The sequence below is a fragment of the Punica granatum genome, chromosome 1 (assembly GCF_007655135.1).
Source record: "Punica granatum isolate Tunisia-2019 chromosome 1, ASM765513v2, whole genome shotgun sequence".
NCBI classification, from domain to species: Eukaryota; Viridiplantae; Streptophyta; class Magnoliopsida; order Myrtales; family Lythraceae; genus Punica; species Punica granatum.
In genome coordinates, this window is record NC_045127.1 from 6,317,810 (window position 1) to 6,333,233 (window position 15,424).

General features: G+C 38.1%; 2 protein-coding genes across 2 annotated transcripts; both read right to left on the reverse strand.

Annotated features, from left to right (window-relative positions):
- Nucleotides 1–8,300: 8,300 nt before the first annotated feature.
- Nucleotides 8,301–11,491, reverse strand: LOC116213423 (cationic amino acid transporter 8, vacuolar-like). The gene is made up of 2 exons (XM_031548387.1): nt 10,806–11,491; nt 8,301–9,904 (listed from the first exon to the last, which is right to left on the reverse strand). The coding sequence occupies exons 1-2, from the start codon at nt 11,155–11,157 to the stop codon at nt 8,511–8,513; spliced, it is 1,746 nt and encodes a 581-aa protein (XP_031404247.1). The 5' UTR covers nt 11,158–11,491; the 3' UTR covers nt 8,301–8,510.
- Nucleotides 11,492–12,119: 628 nt separating this feature from the next.
- Nucleotides 12,120–14,621, reverse strand: LOC116192942 (cationic amino acid transporter 8, vacuolar-like). Its single transcript, XM_031521652.1, has 2 exons — nt 14,069–14,621; nt 12,120–13,681 (listed from the first exon to the last, which is right to left on the reverse strand). Exons 1-2 carry the CDS (start codon nt 14,412–14,414, stop codon nt 12,288–12,290), a joined length of 1,740 nt encoding a protein of 579 aa, XP_031377512.1. The 5' UTR covers nt 14,415–14,621; the 3' UTR covers nt 12,120–12,287.
- Between the last annotated feature and the right edge of the window lie 803 nt (nt 14,622–15,424).

Genomic DNA, 15,424 nt, shown 5'->3' on the forward strand with positions numbered 1-15,424 from the left:
TCCTCAATTTTTTGACATTTTTTCTCAATTTAACAACATAATCATTACTTTTTGATTTTTTTTCAAATTCTCTCACGTACTTTTCTCAATTACATTTTTCGTCATCTCTTTAAATAAAATTAAATCGAATTAAATTAAACTTAACTTGTTACCAATCGCAATGTACATTAATTAATGCATGGTAAGTCGGAAAAGGAACCCAAAGCTACCAATAATGTATGTATTTATACATTGCTCGAAGCTTCCCCAAGTAAATAAACATTATTAATGGCCACGTCCCAAATTTGCCAGACAAAAAAAAGATTCATGTACATATCAGTATATCACTATGGACAAGAAATTCATGATGAGTTTTCTAATTTTCATTTTTCACACATATACATCATGCATATACTTTTGTCAACGCGACAAGATTTGGTTTGCAACGCATCAGTAGAGGCTAATCAAATACGATATCGCAAAGTAGATGCTAATTGAAACTACGTATATGGTATGGCAAATGCCGATTCCATTTGCGCGGACACGATCAATTACCCGGCTAATTAGGGTTTTTCAGGTATATCAAGGTTTCCTAATTTGGGTAAGTAATCTTGAGGAAAAAATCCCATATGTGGTGTGGTCCTAGAAATGGAGAAGATTCAAGATCGAGGCTGACGCCCCCACAGAAAAGGACCATATCTATGAGTTAAAAAATAATAATAATAATAGTACTAAACATTAATTTTTCTATGACAAATCAATGGTTTATTTCTTCGGGCCTCACCGAACTTCACATTTCACAACTCATGAGACCCGATGTACATCTTCACCTGCCTAGTCATCGGACATTTCTTAATAGTGCCACGAAATGTATGGATTGCCTATAAAGTTGCTCCGCGAGCATAAGTGGCATGTTAATTTCTAACCTACAAAAATCTTTAAATTTACAATTGTGGTCTTTGTGTGTTCAATTATGTAATGGATCACTTGACAGTATTTGGTAGATATGCGCTCTAGATTTTTGTAGAGTTTAATATCACAATAATTATCGCTAGATAAGAAGAATCTAAGATTACGCGTATTGGGACCCATATGATATAAGAAGGTGTTTTAGAAAGTGGGACTCCTCGCGGGTGACCCAATTCGTAGCTATAGCCAATTGGGGCTCTGCAGGATCGAGAAGTGACCACCTCGAATTATTTTATAATGTGATTGAGGTGTTAGGAATGGCTGAAAAAGAAGGAAAAAGGACATGATAAGAATCACATATTGATTTGTTTATTTAAAAAATATATTTTACTTAACTTAAATTAACTTTAATTTTTTCTCAATTAAATAATAAAATCATTACTCTTTTATCTTTTTTTTCAAATTATTTCGTATATTTTTGGGTAAATTACACTGGTGGTCCAAAAAGTTTTAATAATGTATCAGATTGGTCTAAAATTTTTTTTTGCTATTTGATGGTACAAAATGTTTCAAAGTTGTAATATGATAGTACAAACCGTTATCTCACCATTGACGCCCTCAAGCGAAGCTGACGTGACCCAAACGTAACCGACACGTGGCTCTGATATGTTTTTAGGAGTTGGTGGAACGTTACATGATGGTTCAAACTCTTTTGAAATTGTCACTTAATGGTCCAAAATGTTTTACAGATGTAACATAATGGCACAAAATGTTTCTTTAATTAACTTAAAAGTCCACCTATGTCAATGGTAATATGACGGCGTCAATGGCGAGATGACGGTTTGTACTATCATGTTACACTTTTGAAACATTTTGTACCATCAAGTAGCAAAAAAACTTTTTGGACCAACTTGATACATTATTAAAACTTTTTGGACAATCGGTGTAATTTACCCTATATTTTTTTTATCTATTATTACAAATAACTTTTTAATATTAAATTCTCTCAACTATTTAACATATTTTCTGAATTTTAATACTTTTTCCTCAATTCAACAATATAATCATTACTTTTTTATCTTTTTTTTCAAATTCTTTCATATGTTTTTCTTAATTACTTTTGTTTTCATCTTCTCAAATCAAAATAAAATAAATTAAATCATACTTAAATTCGTTATCAAAAGCTATGATAATCTCTCAATCGTATAATTGGTAACCCCACGAACATAATTGTGGGAGGTTACGGACCTAGAGATTTGGATTTTGCAAGAATAGGTCCCCATTCCCGTTTTAATTATTAACTTCCCCAATTATTAGACTACCTCTCTTAGCCTCTTTATATTACTATCATTATTTTTTTCAATCACATCAAATAGGTGCTCTCAACTTATTTGATAAGACTACCTTATATCCATTTGAACATTGACTTGACGTATGATATAATTATACTTCCCGTGAATTTCTGAACCCTCTATACTACATAAAGTGGAGTTTATCAATTGCAACCGCATCTTCTATTGAGCTTCATTTACATAATTATTTGTATCTCTCGTTATCTGACCTTTAAGCCCATCACATCTCCATCTCTCGCATGCATGCGAAATGATTGCTCTATTAGCCCTACAAATACCTATGATTGCACTTTCACGAGATATGGATAGATAATTGACCTCATGCAGAGGTGATTGTCTCATATTTATTTCCGCATGTGAAGACATCTATCCCTTAACTGTGCTAGTACTTCGATGACCCCATACACGTCCTCTAGGATTCATTTCACCGAGGGGAAAGTCGAATCAAAGCCGAAGAGACAGATATATATCAATAATAAGTTAGCGAACACGAAAGATTCTATCCGAGAGCGATTCATACTTGATGAATGAATTCTTTTGGAAAGTCGGGTATTCCTAGGGCACCCGATAATTATTGTTATCACTTCAAGCCCTTTCAAGAAGATGTATCTCTCCGTACTCCCTTTTTTTTTCCCCAAACCCCGCACTCTGGGGCCTATGCGTCAATTTGGGGGAACCGGTCATTGTCAAGTATGGGTGAGATAATTGGTTGTACCGAAGATTGGCAAAATTACACTCCGGGAAAAAAAAATGGCAAAATTACACGATAGAATATAAACTGCGAGGGCTCATGGGAAGACCATTATCAACTTAATAAGTTTGTCTTCCTCATTTTCGATTTGTATTTTCGTATTTGAAAATCCAATATTGGTCTTCGATTAATTCAATTTTAGCCGATCACTCCATTAAAGGGTAAAACTCTCCATTAAAGTGTAAAGCTCTATTCAAACAGTTGATATTATGGTTATGATGGTGTAGATTTCTATTGGTGTATATTATTTTTTTAGTACTCCTAGTGTAGATATTTTTTAGTTGCAAGACTAAAACCTAAGACCTTATTAAGGAGAATATATGTCAAACCATTTTAACTAACCCACGTTTATATATCTGTCTCCTCAAATTTTGATATTTTTAGACAAAGTTACTCTCGACATTTTTGTTAAAAAACAAAAGAGCATACCAAAATTAAAACTTTGTTCCAACAATATGCTATTTCACTAGATCGAACCGCCTCTGAATTAACTATATATATATATATATATATATATATCGCGTAATCTAGCCCAACTAAACGATGTGAGATTTGGTGACACGACTACTCACGCCTTAGATTGGGTTCACTAAATGCGGCATCCCAATGGAATTGCTTGTTTGTTAACCGCCCCGGGAACTGCAAGGCATTCATAAGCGATAGTTCGGCGTCTTAGAGGAATTTACAAAAATTTAAAGCGTGGGAGAGGTACTAACATGAACTGCATTTTTGACTACTCTTAGTATTAAGCTTGGCATAATGTGAATTCACATGGCGCGCGACAGCATAATCCACTTTAATACGATATAAAATTTTTACTGGGCCTATTCGGCAATTTTGTTAAGGCCTCCATACATTGTCTTTGTTGTTCTTAATTTTCTGTCTTGCCTCGCAATTCTACCAAAAAAAGAAGAAGCAAAAAAGCAGGTAACTTATCCCATAATGATCTCGCATATTGCCGCTTACAAGAATTTTGACTGGTTATTATTTATTCAAACATTCAATTAATATTTCATCCCAAAAAGGAAGCCTACGCGAGGGGGCCGGCGGTCAAGGTCGGTCTGATTGGTTCCTGTTCACACAGACAGCCCACATCTACAGAGCGGCGCTATGTCTCTGATGACTTCGTAAAAGAAAAATATAAATTCCGTATCATGACCTTTACAGGACCCTAAAAATAAGCACGCGACAGAATACTGTACACGTATGTCTAACTAACAATAGTCTATGTCTGTATATGTACGTACAGTATATTTATTTTTTCACACCACCTAATACTTAGAAATTAATACTTTATTTGGTTTTTAAATAAAATTCAACTCAATTCATTTTCAAATTTAATAATATAATCATTATTATTTTACATTTTTCGACTTAATAAATTATCACTCATAATTTTTCATAATTATTTTTAAATTAATATTTTAATAATAAATTCTCCACATATATTCATATATATATATATATATATATATATATATATTCTCACACATTAATATATTTATCAACACTTACAATTATTGTATAAAATCAAGTTGAGTTGGATAATCGAAAACCAAACGTAAACTAATTGATTATGATCAATCCAACTTTAAGTAGGATTGGATAAAATTCTTTTATTAGGAGTATGTTAGGGATATATGTTATTATAGCTTCAGATTTGTTGTATCTCGACGAAATATGTAATATTTCTCATTATATATATATATATACACAATTCACGGCAATCCTAATGGATCATCGCCTCTCAAACTCGTATCTCTCAATTGTGAGTTTTTTCTCCGTCCATAAAACTCGAGATAGAAATTTTTCTTAAGAAAATAAGTGTTGATTCACCTCAATTTACGTAGATATATTATATATTGCAGAAATAGGAGCATCAATCACATGGGGGTTATGGGAATATGACGGTTCACGGGCGTGCATGCAATGAAAACCATGCGGGCGACAAACAAATGAATAAAAAAATAAAATTGGAGAGGGTCGGGGACACCGTCGTGGGGTCAACAAGGAATCAGTTAACAGTATTGTTCCAAAAGAGCTACGTTGAACGATATATATAATAATTTCTTATTTATATTCATTTATTATCGAGAAGATTGTGCCGCATCATTAATAAGTTTGTCGGGGAAAAAGATTCCGCCGAACATATTATGTAAATCTACTTTACAAGTTTAGCCGAACTCCTCGAAGAAGATATGATATGGGGATGTATGCATACGTGCATATGATCGAGTTTTTCGGTTTAATTCAAGAGGTGTGGAACTTTGTGTACAACGAGAGCGGGGAAGTATTTAGAGAGTATTATAAAGTATCGTATAAAACTTAATCAATAAACGATAGTGTGAAGGTGAAAATCATAATACTCGGCCCATAAAATTTTTCTTTTTATCTTTACACGTGTCAGTTGTTAGTTAAGTTTTACATAGTCGCGTGATTATATAATACTCGCTGAATATCATTTTCATATATATTATATGCTCTTGAGTGCATGACCCGCGCAATCAGATACTAGTGTACGATGCACTAATTACTTGCGATATTTCCTCCCTGGCTCAGCTGGAGCCATATATATATATACACGGACACGTGTATTTTATTTTTGGGTAATTAAAAGATGACGGGACCGGAGTCACAAAAAAAATTAAAAGGAACAAACGCGGGCGTAACGGCCTCATAAATATTGCCCAACACGTACTTTGGTAGTTTGATGGAGTTGGGGTCAATCGAAGTAAGGAAATAATAATTTGGTTGGAAAATAAATTAGGAAATGGGCCGGTCACATTGAAAAGAGAGAGGGAATGTGGTTGAAGATGAAGGTATTCATTGCCCGTCTTCATAGCTTTTTGTGGATCAATTTGGTAAAAATTCTATAATACACACATCTCTAAAATGCATATATGATACATATAAATTTATTTTAAAAAATTCAAATAAATTACCTATAATTTAAGTAAATTATGTAAAAAAAGAGAGTAAATTACGCGAAATCAAATATTTACTAGTAATTTACTTGCGTGTATAGTATATGAATTTTTAGTCAAATATACAGTAGACCAATTGTCAATTTAATGGGATGTCATGTTCCACCCAATATCTCATAAATATGAGGATTTTTTTATTACGCTTTTCAATGTGGAATTTTGAGGTCGTAGGACTGCTAACTCACTGAGCAATGAGGAGTTGGGATTATTTTTAAATCAAAAGTTGGAACCCATAGTTTGTGACATCCATTTACTTATAATTCCAAAATTTTATTTAAAATTTTTAATATGGATTAACTTTTTATTATTGACTCTCAACACTGGATGAAACATGCCATATCCTCTTGTGTTTAAACGAGTAAAACTCCTTTATTCTTTTATCTTATTTGTTATGTACGGGTGTAATCACGTCTATACAGTGAAGATTTATATATAATATATACATATATATGTACATGCATCATATTTACAAGGCCAACATGAAAAAGGCAGAAGAAAAGGGGATATATATGAATATGTGTATGCGCGATGTAGGTCGACTATTTTAAAGAGATTCCGGAAGTTAGGAGGCGGTAGGCTCCCCATAATGGTTCTCGAAACCATCATGGACTGACCATACATGAATTATCAACCTCCACCTAAATAATTCATCAATATATATATTCTCAAAGCTTTTGAGGTCGGCGTATCTAAACACATAACCGGTAATACAGGCCATATATAATCGCATATTTAACATAAAACGGCTCGCATTTTATTATCTTTTTAGAGGATCACGAGAGAAAATCGCATAAATTTCACGCTGGCACAGTATCATTTGACCGACAGTAAGTCTGTGCACGGTTGACATGTGTAATGAGCTTACAATAGCGAAGATGTGTCATTGATAAAACGAACGACTGGAACATGTCGGAATTAGATGGATGGATGGATGATAGGATAGAGTCGACGTCCGCGGTGAAAGAGACGGGGCAAGTCAAAAGGCCTGTTCCAATAGCCGCGGGAGCACATGTTTGTGCTGTGCTATTGCCTTCGATTCTCTCTCTCTCTCTCTCTCTCTCTTCCCCTGCAGCTTCTTCTGCAATCTTCGACTCTCTCTCTCTCTCTCTGTCTCTGTCTCTGTCTCTGTCTCTGTAAGGTCTTATCCAATCCAGCACACTTTAAATGGTAAGGCATATTCGGCTGCGCTGAATGGCCATTGCCATGCCTTCCCATCATCCCATGCGTCATGAAAACCCGTTTTTCTTGGTTGAATGCATGATGAAGACCTCCTTTTCCTTGCACGTGTCTGTTTAGACCATTGATTGACTTGATCAAAAAGACCTGTTCTTATTTCATTGTACAACCGGGAAAAAAAATGTTGTTTTAATACCAAATAATGATTGATTCAAATGATTCAAACTATTCGACTATTGGTGAAATTTTTTTATATGAGAGTTTTATCTCTTAGTAGACCAACTCGGCTCGAATTGAATCAGTCGGAATCCGTAAAATTTATGTATGTCATGGTATACACAGAGAAGCTTTATTTATAATCATTTAAAATATCATACTTGATGATAATTATTTAAATATTATATAACAATTTGAAAAGGAAACACTTAGACAGTTGATTGCTGTCTAATGGATGGCTCGATTGCTTTGTGAAGATTCCTTGCGGCCAACAATTTGCAGCTAATACTGTTCTAATCGATTATATTAATCTCATGGGGTTACATTTTGTCAAGATTCTGTCTCATCTTATAGTAATCGGTCGGCTCTTACCTTTTCCCTGTTCCTTCTTCCCCCTCCCCCCCATATATAATTTTTTTAGTTAATCTTTTCATTTAAATTATTTGATGAAATTATCGAAGTATTATTATGCTTTCTTTTTTCGGTGAGTACCTTGATATCCAGAAATCTAACCGACCTCTAGTTCTAGTCGGATCGGCCCACTAAGGAGTAAAGCTCTTCTAATCAAAGATTTTCTTCATTCACAATACTCGAACTCAATATCTTACTTAATATAAATAAGTGTCGAATCGCTTGAACTAACAAATATTAGTTAATATTATTATGCCTTCGGAACAGGGTTTGGCGCTTTTCCAATGGGTGGGCCTGGCCCAAAATGTCCAGCCCAACAATTCAGTCAGGCCTTTGCAGGAATGATGCTCGGCCCATGATCAAGTCTGCGAGAAAAATATACCTTCATTTACAGCGATTCGTTTTACGTGCAAATGTAGTGAAACAGAATTACGAATTGGCTTTAAAGTTGTACAACTCAGAATTTCGATTACAATTCTTTGATCGATAATGCAGGAAAGATGCTAGGCCCATGATCAAGTCTGCGAGAAAACGATACCTTCATTTACAGTGATTCATTTTACGTGCAAATGTAGTGAAACAGAATTACGACTTGGCTTTAAAGTTGTACAACTCAGAGTTTCGATTACAATTCTTCGATCGATAATGCAAAGCACCGAATATACCATCTTGACTGTTCAAAGAGCAAATGGAGCCACTAAAAGTCTAAAATGCATTCCTACAATCTACAGGTCACATCCTTGCTTCTGCTTTCGATTCTGGAGGGGTCGGGTGGGCCACGTCATATGTTGCATGGACCCCGACTAATAGGTAGTATAATATCATCACCACAGTGCAGATAAGGAACCTCCAGAGGGCCTCGGGGCCCAGTGAACCGAGGAGAAACAGGTTCATCCCTATTGACAGAGAGGGTAGCCACGGGACCAAAGGAATACCCCACTTTTTGGGCGCTCGCTGCTTTGGTAGCAGCTGTAAGCCTAGAGTCCCTAGGAACCAACATGAGCACGCGATCACGTAACCTGGCCACCGCCCGTTTTTCCCATTCCAAACTGCGGTCCCTCCGATGCATGAAGTGATGATGACGACCAGACAAGCTATAAGCTTGTTAAGTTGATTTGTCGGAGTGGAATCCCTATCATAGTATCTCCTCACGAGCAAGGCAACGGCCATGAGCATAAAGATGAACAGCGTACTGAATGATAAGACAGTCGAGAGAACATCAAGGCTAGAGAAGAAGGCCGCGATGCTGCTGAAAACTGCTACCAGTAGAGTGGCATATATCGGAGTCCCGGTTTTTGGGTGTACAAGAGAGAACCACGGCGGGATCATGTGGGCCCTTGCGATCTGCGTCATGTACCGGGCTTGGCCCATAGCATTGACGAGCAGGCTCGAAGTCATTCCCTTAAGCGCACACAGGCTGACAATGTACTTGGCCCAATTCATCCCTATGCTGGCAAAGGCAACCGAATAGGCGGCGTTCCGATCTATCTCCGTATATTTCACCATCATGGTCAGTGCTAGACACATTATACAGTAAACCACTGTGATCAGAGACATAGACCCTGCGAGCCCAATGGGTATGTCTCTCGAGGGCTTCTTTGTCTCCTCGGCCAAGGTTGCCACCATGTCGAAGCCCGTGTATGACCAGTACACAACAGCCGCAGCCCGAAAGACTCCACCAGCTCCAAAAGGAAAGAATGGAACCAAATTTGATGTATTTGCGTGCGTGAATGCTACTACTGTGATGAACACAATGAGTCCAGCACTTACCACGGAACCGATCCAATTCAGAGTGGAGGCCTGCCGTGTTCCGTAAATTGCGATGCTGTTAGCGATCCAGATGACCACCATACCCAAAGGGTCAAGCATATTGAAACCTTCCGGTAGCCCCGGCACGTAGATTCTCAAGAAATCGGGATTGTTATTGAACATGCTCGTGAAGTAGGACGTCCAAGCCCTGCCTAACCCCGCAGCCCCCACTATTGCCTCCAACAGGATGTTACCTGCCGTTATGAAGGCAACAAAATCGCCAAGCTCGATCCGAAGGAACGAGAAAGAGCCCCCAGCAACCGGGATTTCTACGGAGAATTCAGTGTAACAGAATACGGAGAGTAGTGCAGATAGACCTGATCACAGCATCACGGTATGGCAATGAGACAGATAACAAGACACACGGCATAGTACGGGTACTAATTTGTCGATTAACAGACGACCCCCATCACATAATAAACTCCATTGAAAAAAAAAATTATTCTACTATTATTTTACAATCACTGTAAAAATATAATTATTTTTATAATTTTAAAATATATACAATTTTTATATAAAGATTAGAAAAGATTTTTATGGGATTAAGAGTTAAGAAATGAAATTAATAATGAAAAAAAAAGGAAATTGTGAAGTGAAAATAGAGGGGAGAGAAAGGGAGAGAATAGTTGTATTTCTATGATTCCTTTTCTATGCTTTCGATTTATAAAAAAAATGGTTGTATTTCTCTAATTTTAAATAAAACATATAACGAAAAATTTATTATTCCTTCGCGCAAAAAATATATTAATGATTTAGTATTCTTCAACTTATCATATTTTTCCATGAGTTCCAAATTAGTTTTAGCAAGATTCCTTTTTGGACAAAAACTCAGGTCTATTTCCTTCTAGAAAAAAAGGCCTTAGCATTGCCACGGATTAATTTCATAAAAATTATATTTCAAATTGTTGTTTCGATTGCATTAAATTCAAATTATTATATTTTTCTTAATTTTTGTAACTTAATATTTATTATATAAAATTTACAGAAATTTCTCAAACTCAAATTATCAAATATGTGGATCATATTATGTTATATGAAAATGCAATGAAATTAAATTAGTTATATATATATATATATTTTTTTGGAAATAGAGAGAATGGGGATTGACCATAAAGTTGACTGGAAATCTGAAAAAATACCATAATATAAAATATTTGTTCTAGTGCATGGGTATATAATTTTGGGAAGATATTGAGATGGGGGAGAGTTGAATGGAACCGGAAATGGCGTAGGAGAGGATGATGGCAGGGCCGGCATTGTCGTGGGCCTCCTGGCCGGTGATGACGAAGATGCCGGAGCCGACAACGGAGCCGAAGCAGAGCCAGACGAGGTCCCACCAGTTGAGGCAGCGCTTCATCTCATGCTCGCTCTCCCGCCGGGCCGACACCATCTCCATCTCCTGGGTGGAGCGGCTGAGGAACCGCTCCTTGAGGCGGTAACCGGTCTGGGAGAAGGCGGTCCTGTAAGAGGCGAGGTTCTCGAACGACTGCTCCGGGAAGAAGTCCTCCTTGCTCCATCTCCAGTAGCTCCTCCTCTCCTCCGCCGCCTGCTTGGCCTCCAGTGATTCCATGGCGGCGGAAAATCGGAGGAAATTAATCGGCCGAGGGAGGGAGAGGGAACTGCCCGAGGATTGATTCCTGACATTGGACTGATTAAAGTAAAGGAAAGTCGCGGCCGAGCGGATCCTGCGGGCAAGCACCGGCGGAGGGAAATCTGCCACCGCCTGGGTCAAAAATAGGCAGAAATTAGAAATTCTTATATTTATTTTATTTAAAATTACAGATTTATGATAACCCAAATGTCAGTTTATTTTTCCACTTGAAGGGAGAATGTCTGACTTCAGCTACCCCATGAATGCTATTTATATATTTCCATTTCATAATTCTTTATCGATTTTTAGCATTTTTTTTATGCATTTATCTTTATCTCTGCCATGATGAAGGCCGAAGAAAAATTTTCAACATAATTTTTACTTCTCAAAAGTACCTCTAGTAAAATGATAAATTACGTATCAAATCGTGAAGTTTCATATTTGTCTTTAAATATATCGTAGACTTCTTTTTTAACTATAAAAACGTGAGCTTCCAATCACATCTCAAATCTATCATACCATCTATTTTTTATGATTTTTATGCCACATCACAAAATATTTAAAGAAAAGGACAAAAATTAAAATTAAAAAATAAAAAATAAAAGAAAAAATTAATTGCAAAAAAGAAACCCTAACGCCACCCGACGAAGCTAGGCCTTCCGAGTCATGACCTTAGTCTACTTACGCTTGCTCTCTTCAAACTTAAATATCGTTCCTTTTTTTTCGGTAGAATAAATATTTGTCCTAAATAACGGTCTAAAGTTTTGGTTTTTCTTGTGCCGGACGTGATTATAAGCTACACCTTCAATTCAAATTATATTCCTTCTCGCAACTCGTATATCCTACACGACCTAAATGTATGTTCTGATTCACGCTTAAGCCGGGTTAATTAAGCCGGGATCAAGAATGAACACATCTCGGCCCATGATATGCTGCAAGAATGAAAGCTGGAAAGGAAACGGAATCACGAATTGGCTAAAGACGTAAAAAGAAGTCCAAATACAATTCTTTGATCGGAAGCGGCAATCCATCCAATACCAACCCCCCAATCTCTACTGTTCATATAACTAACCAACAGAGCCACTAAAAGCATACCTACTATGTACAATTCACAACCCTGCTTCTGCTCTTGAATCGGGAGCAGTCGAGTGGGTCACGTCATAAGTTGCATGGACCCCGACAAAAATGTAGTATAGTATCATCACTGCAGTGCAGATAAGGAACCTCCAGAATGCTTCGGTGCCCAGTGAACCGAGAAGAAACAGGTTCATCCCGATCGACAGAGACGGAAGCCACGGGACGAAGGGGATACCCCACTTCTTGGGGGTCCGCTGCTTCGGGAGCAGCTGTAAGCCTAGTGTCCCTAGGAACCAAAAGGAGCATGCCATCACGTAACCTGGCCACCACCCGTTTTTCAGGTTCCAAACTGCAGTCCCTCCGATGCACGATGCAATTATGACGATCACACAAGCTAAAAACTTGCTGAGATGATTTGTCGGAGTAGAATCTTTGACATAGTATCTCCTGGTGAGCAGAGCAATGGCCATGAGCATGAAGATGAACAGAGTACTGAAGGATAAGACACTCGAGAGAACATCGAGGCTTGAGAAGAAGGCTGTGACGCTGCTGAGAACTGTCACCAGTAGAGTGGCGTATATCGGAGTCCCGGTTTTTGGGTGCACAAGAGAAAACCAAGGTGGGATCATGTGGGCCCTTGCAATCTGTGTCATATACCGTGCTTGGCCCAGAGCCCCGACAAGCAAGCTCGAAGTCATTCCCTTGAGTGCACACAGGCTGACAACATACTTGGCCCAATTCATCCCTATGCCAGCGAAGGCAACCGAAAAGGCAGCATTCCTATCTATCTCAGTATATTTCACCATCATGGTCAGAGCCAAACACATGAGACAGTAGACCACAGTGATCAGAGACATAGATCCTGCGAGCCCGATGGGTATGTCTCTTGATGGCTTCTTTGTCTCCTCGGCCAAAGTTGCTACCATGTCGAAGCCCGTGTAAGACCAGTACACAACAGCTGCAGCTCGAAAGACTCCACCAGCTCCGAAAGGAAAGAATGGAACCAAATTCGATGTATTTGCATGCGTGAATGCTACTACTATGATGAACACAATGAGCCCAGCACTGACCACGGAAGCGATCCAATTAAGAACAGAGGACTGTCGTGTTCCGTACATCGCAATGCTGTTAGCAATCCAGAGAACGACCACAGCGATAGGGTCAAGCAGATTGAAACCTTCCGGTAGCCCCGTCGCATCGATTCTCAAGAAATCGGTGTTGTTATTGAACATGCTCGTTAAGTAGGACGTCCAGGACCTGCCTAACCCAGCAGCACCCACTATGGCCTCCAACAGGATGTTACCTGCAGTTATGAAGGCGACAAAATCGCCCAGCTCGATCCGGAGGAATGAGAAAGAACCCCCAGCAACCGGGATTTCAACTGAAAATTCGGTGTAACAAAACACAGAGAGCAATGCAGATAAACCTGATCACAGACAGCATCATGGGATGGCAATTAGACAAATAACAAGATACAGGGCATAGTACAGCAAAGTAATTGGTTGATTAATATACGGCCCGATCACATAAACTCCCTTGGAAAATTTGTGAATTCAACTTGAATATCATCACTGATCAACCTCTATAAGATGAAAACTAACGATGATTTGGAGCATTTCACCGGTTGTTCGGGTTAAAAATAGGGAACTTTGTACCGAGGAATAGGAACTTGAAGCAAATCAAATATAAAGAATCATACCACAGGATATTCTTTATCCAAAATCCATTCTTTATTCTTACCCCGCCAGAATGAACAACTATATATGGGGGTGTGCGTGTATGTATATACTGGAGGGCGATGCATTGCATTTACCGGAAATGGCGTAGGAGAGGATGATGGCGGGGCCGGCATTGTCGTGGGCCTCCTGGCCGGTGATGACGAAGATACCGGAGCCGACGACGGAGCCGAAGCAGAGCCAGACCAGGTCCCACCAGTTGAGGCAGCGCTTCATCTCGTTCTCGCTCTGCCGCCGGAGCTCCACCATCTCCATCTCCTGGGTGGAGCGACTGAGGAACCGGTCCTTGAGGCGGTGGCCGGTCTGGGATAAGGCGGCCTTGTAGGATGCGAGGTTCTCGAATGACTGCTCCGGGAAGAAATCCTCCTTGCTCCATCTCCAGTAGCTTCTCCCCGCCGCCTGCTTTGACTCCGGTGATTCCATTGCGGCGGAGAATCAGAGGCAATCGACCGAGGGAGGGAGGGTAGGAGAGAGAATGGCCCGAGGACTGATTCCTGACAGTGACTGATCACCATAGAAGAGATGAACACAGAAGGAAGTGACAGTTGTCCGAGCCGAGCTGATTCCATGGGCAATCACCTGCGGCTGCGGCCAGGTATATATCTGCTACCGCCAGGTCCAAATATTGGCAGCAAAATTTAAATTAGATATATATATATATTATTAAGTAAATTGATGGTATGGAAATCAAGTATTTTGTGAAAGAAAAAAAATCACGCTAAGATATATATATTTGTGTGTGCCCTTTAGGTGGTCTTCGTGGGCTAATCGTCTCCTGAATTATTCAAAATTCTTCAAATTTTTTTGAATATCATGTGATCAGACTAGTGTTATTAGAACTGGATCGGATGATGAACCGGAAGGGATATGAGTTCATGGCTTTATGGGTTCAACCGAGGGTTCGATGAGTAGGACCACATTTTTAATTAAAATAAAATAAATATTCATATTATAAAAAAATTATGATAATTAAGATAGAAGTATGATTTCAAAGAAATATAATAATAGTGTAAGAAAAAATCTATATTTAATATTTTTATTCTAAAATAAATATTGAATTTTATTAAATACTTAAAAGTAGAGTTTAAAGAACAAGAAATTAGTTATGGCTTGATTAGTAGTATGCTAGTATGGGAAGCAAGAGGTCGTGAGTTCAAATCCTTACATAATCACGTAATTTTTACACTAAATAAAAAAATTCATATGTTTCAATGGAATTTTACTCAAAACATTCCGGTTTAATGGATCCGGTGGTTCAAATCTGCAATTTGGATTTTCAAGCGAACCGGACCGGATAGGGTGTCGGTTCCCAATTTGATCGGTCGGTCCGGTCCAGTTTTGATAACAATGAATCAAACTTGAAAAAAAAATAGTAGAAATGGAAAATATATTTAAAATTAGGAATTTATGTATTTTATTTAAAGATATAAATA

Bases quoted from the DNA above. Each gene is read 5' to 3' on its own strand.
- LOC116213423 (XM_031548387.1), bottom strand. From the start codon at position 11,157: ATGGAATCACTGGAGGCCAAGCAGGCGGCGGAGGAGAGGAGGAGCTAC. The intron at 9,905-10,805 runs GTTCCATTCAAC...TGCTGTGATCAG, and splicing joins CCTCTCCTACGCCATTTCCG to GTCTATCTGCACTACTCTCC.
- LOC116192942 (XM_031521652.1), bottom strand. From the start codon at position 14,414: ATGGAATCACCGGAGTCAAAGCAGGCGGCGGGGAGAAGCTACTGGAGA. The intron at 13,682-14,068 runs GTAAATGCAATG...GTCTGTGATCAG, and splicing joins CCTCTCCTACGCCATTTCCG to GTTTATCTGCATTGCTCTCT.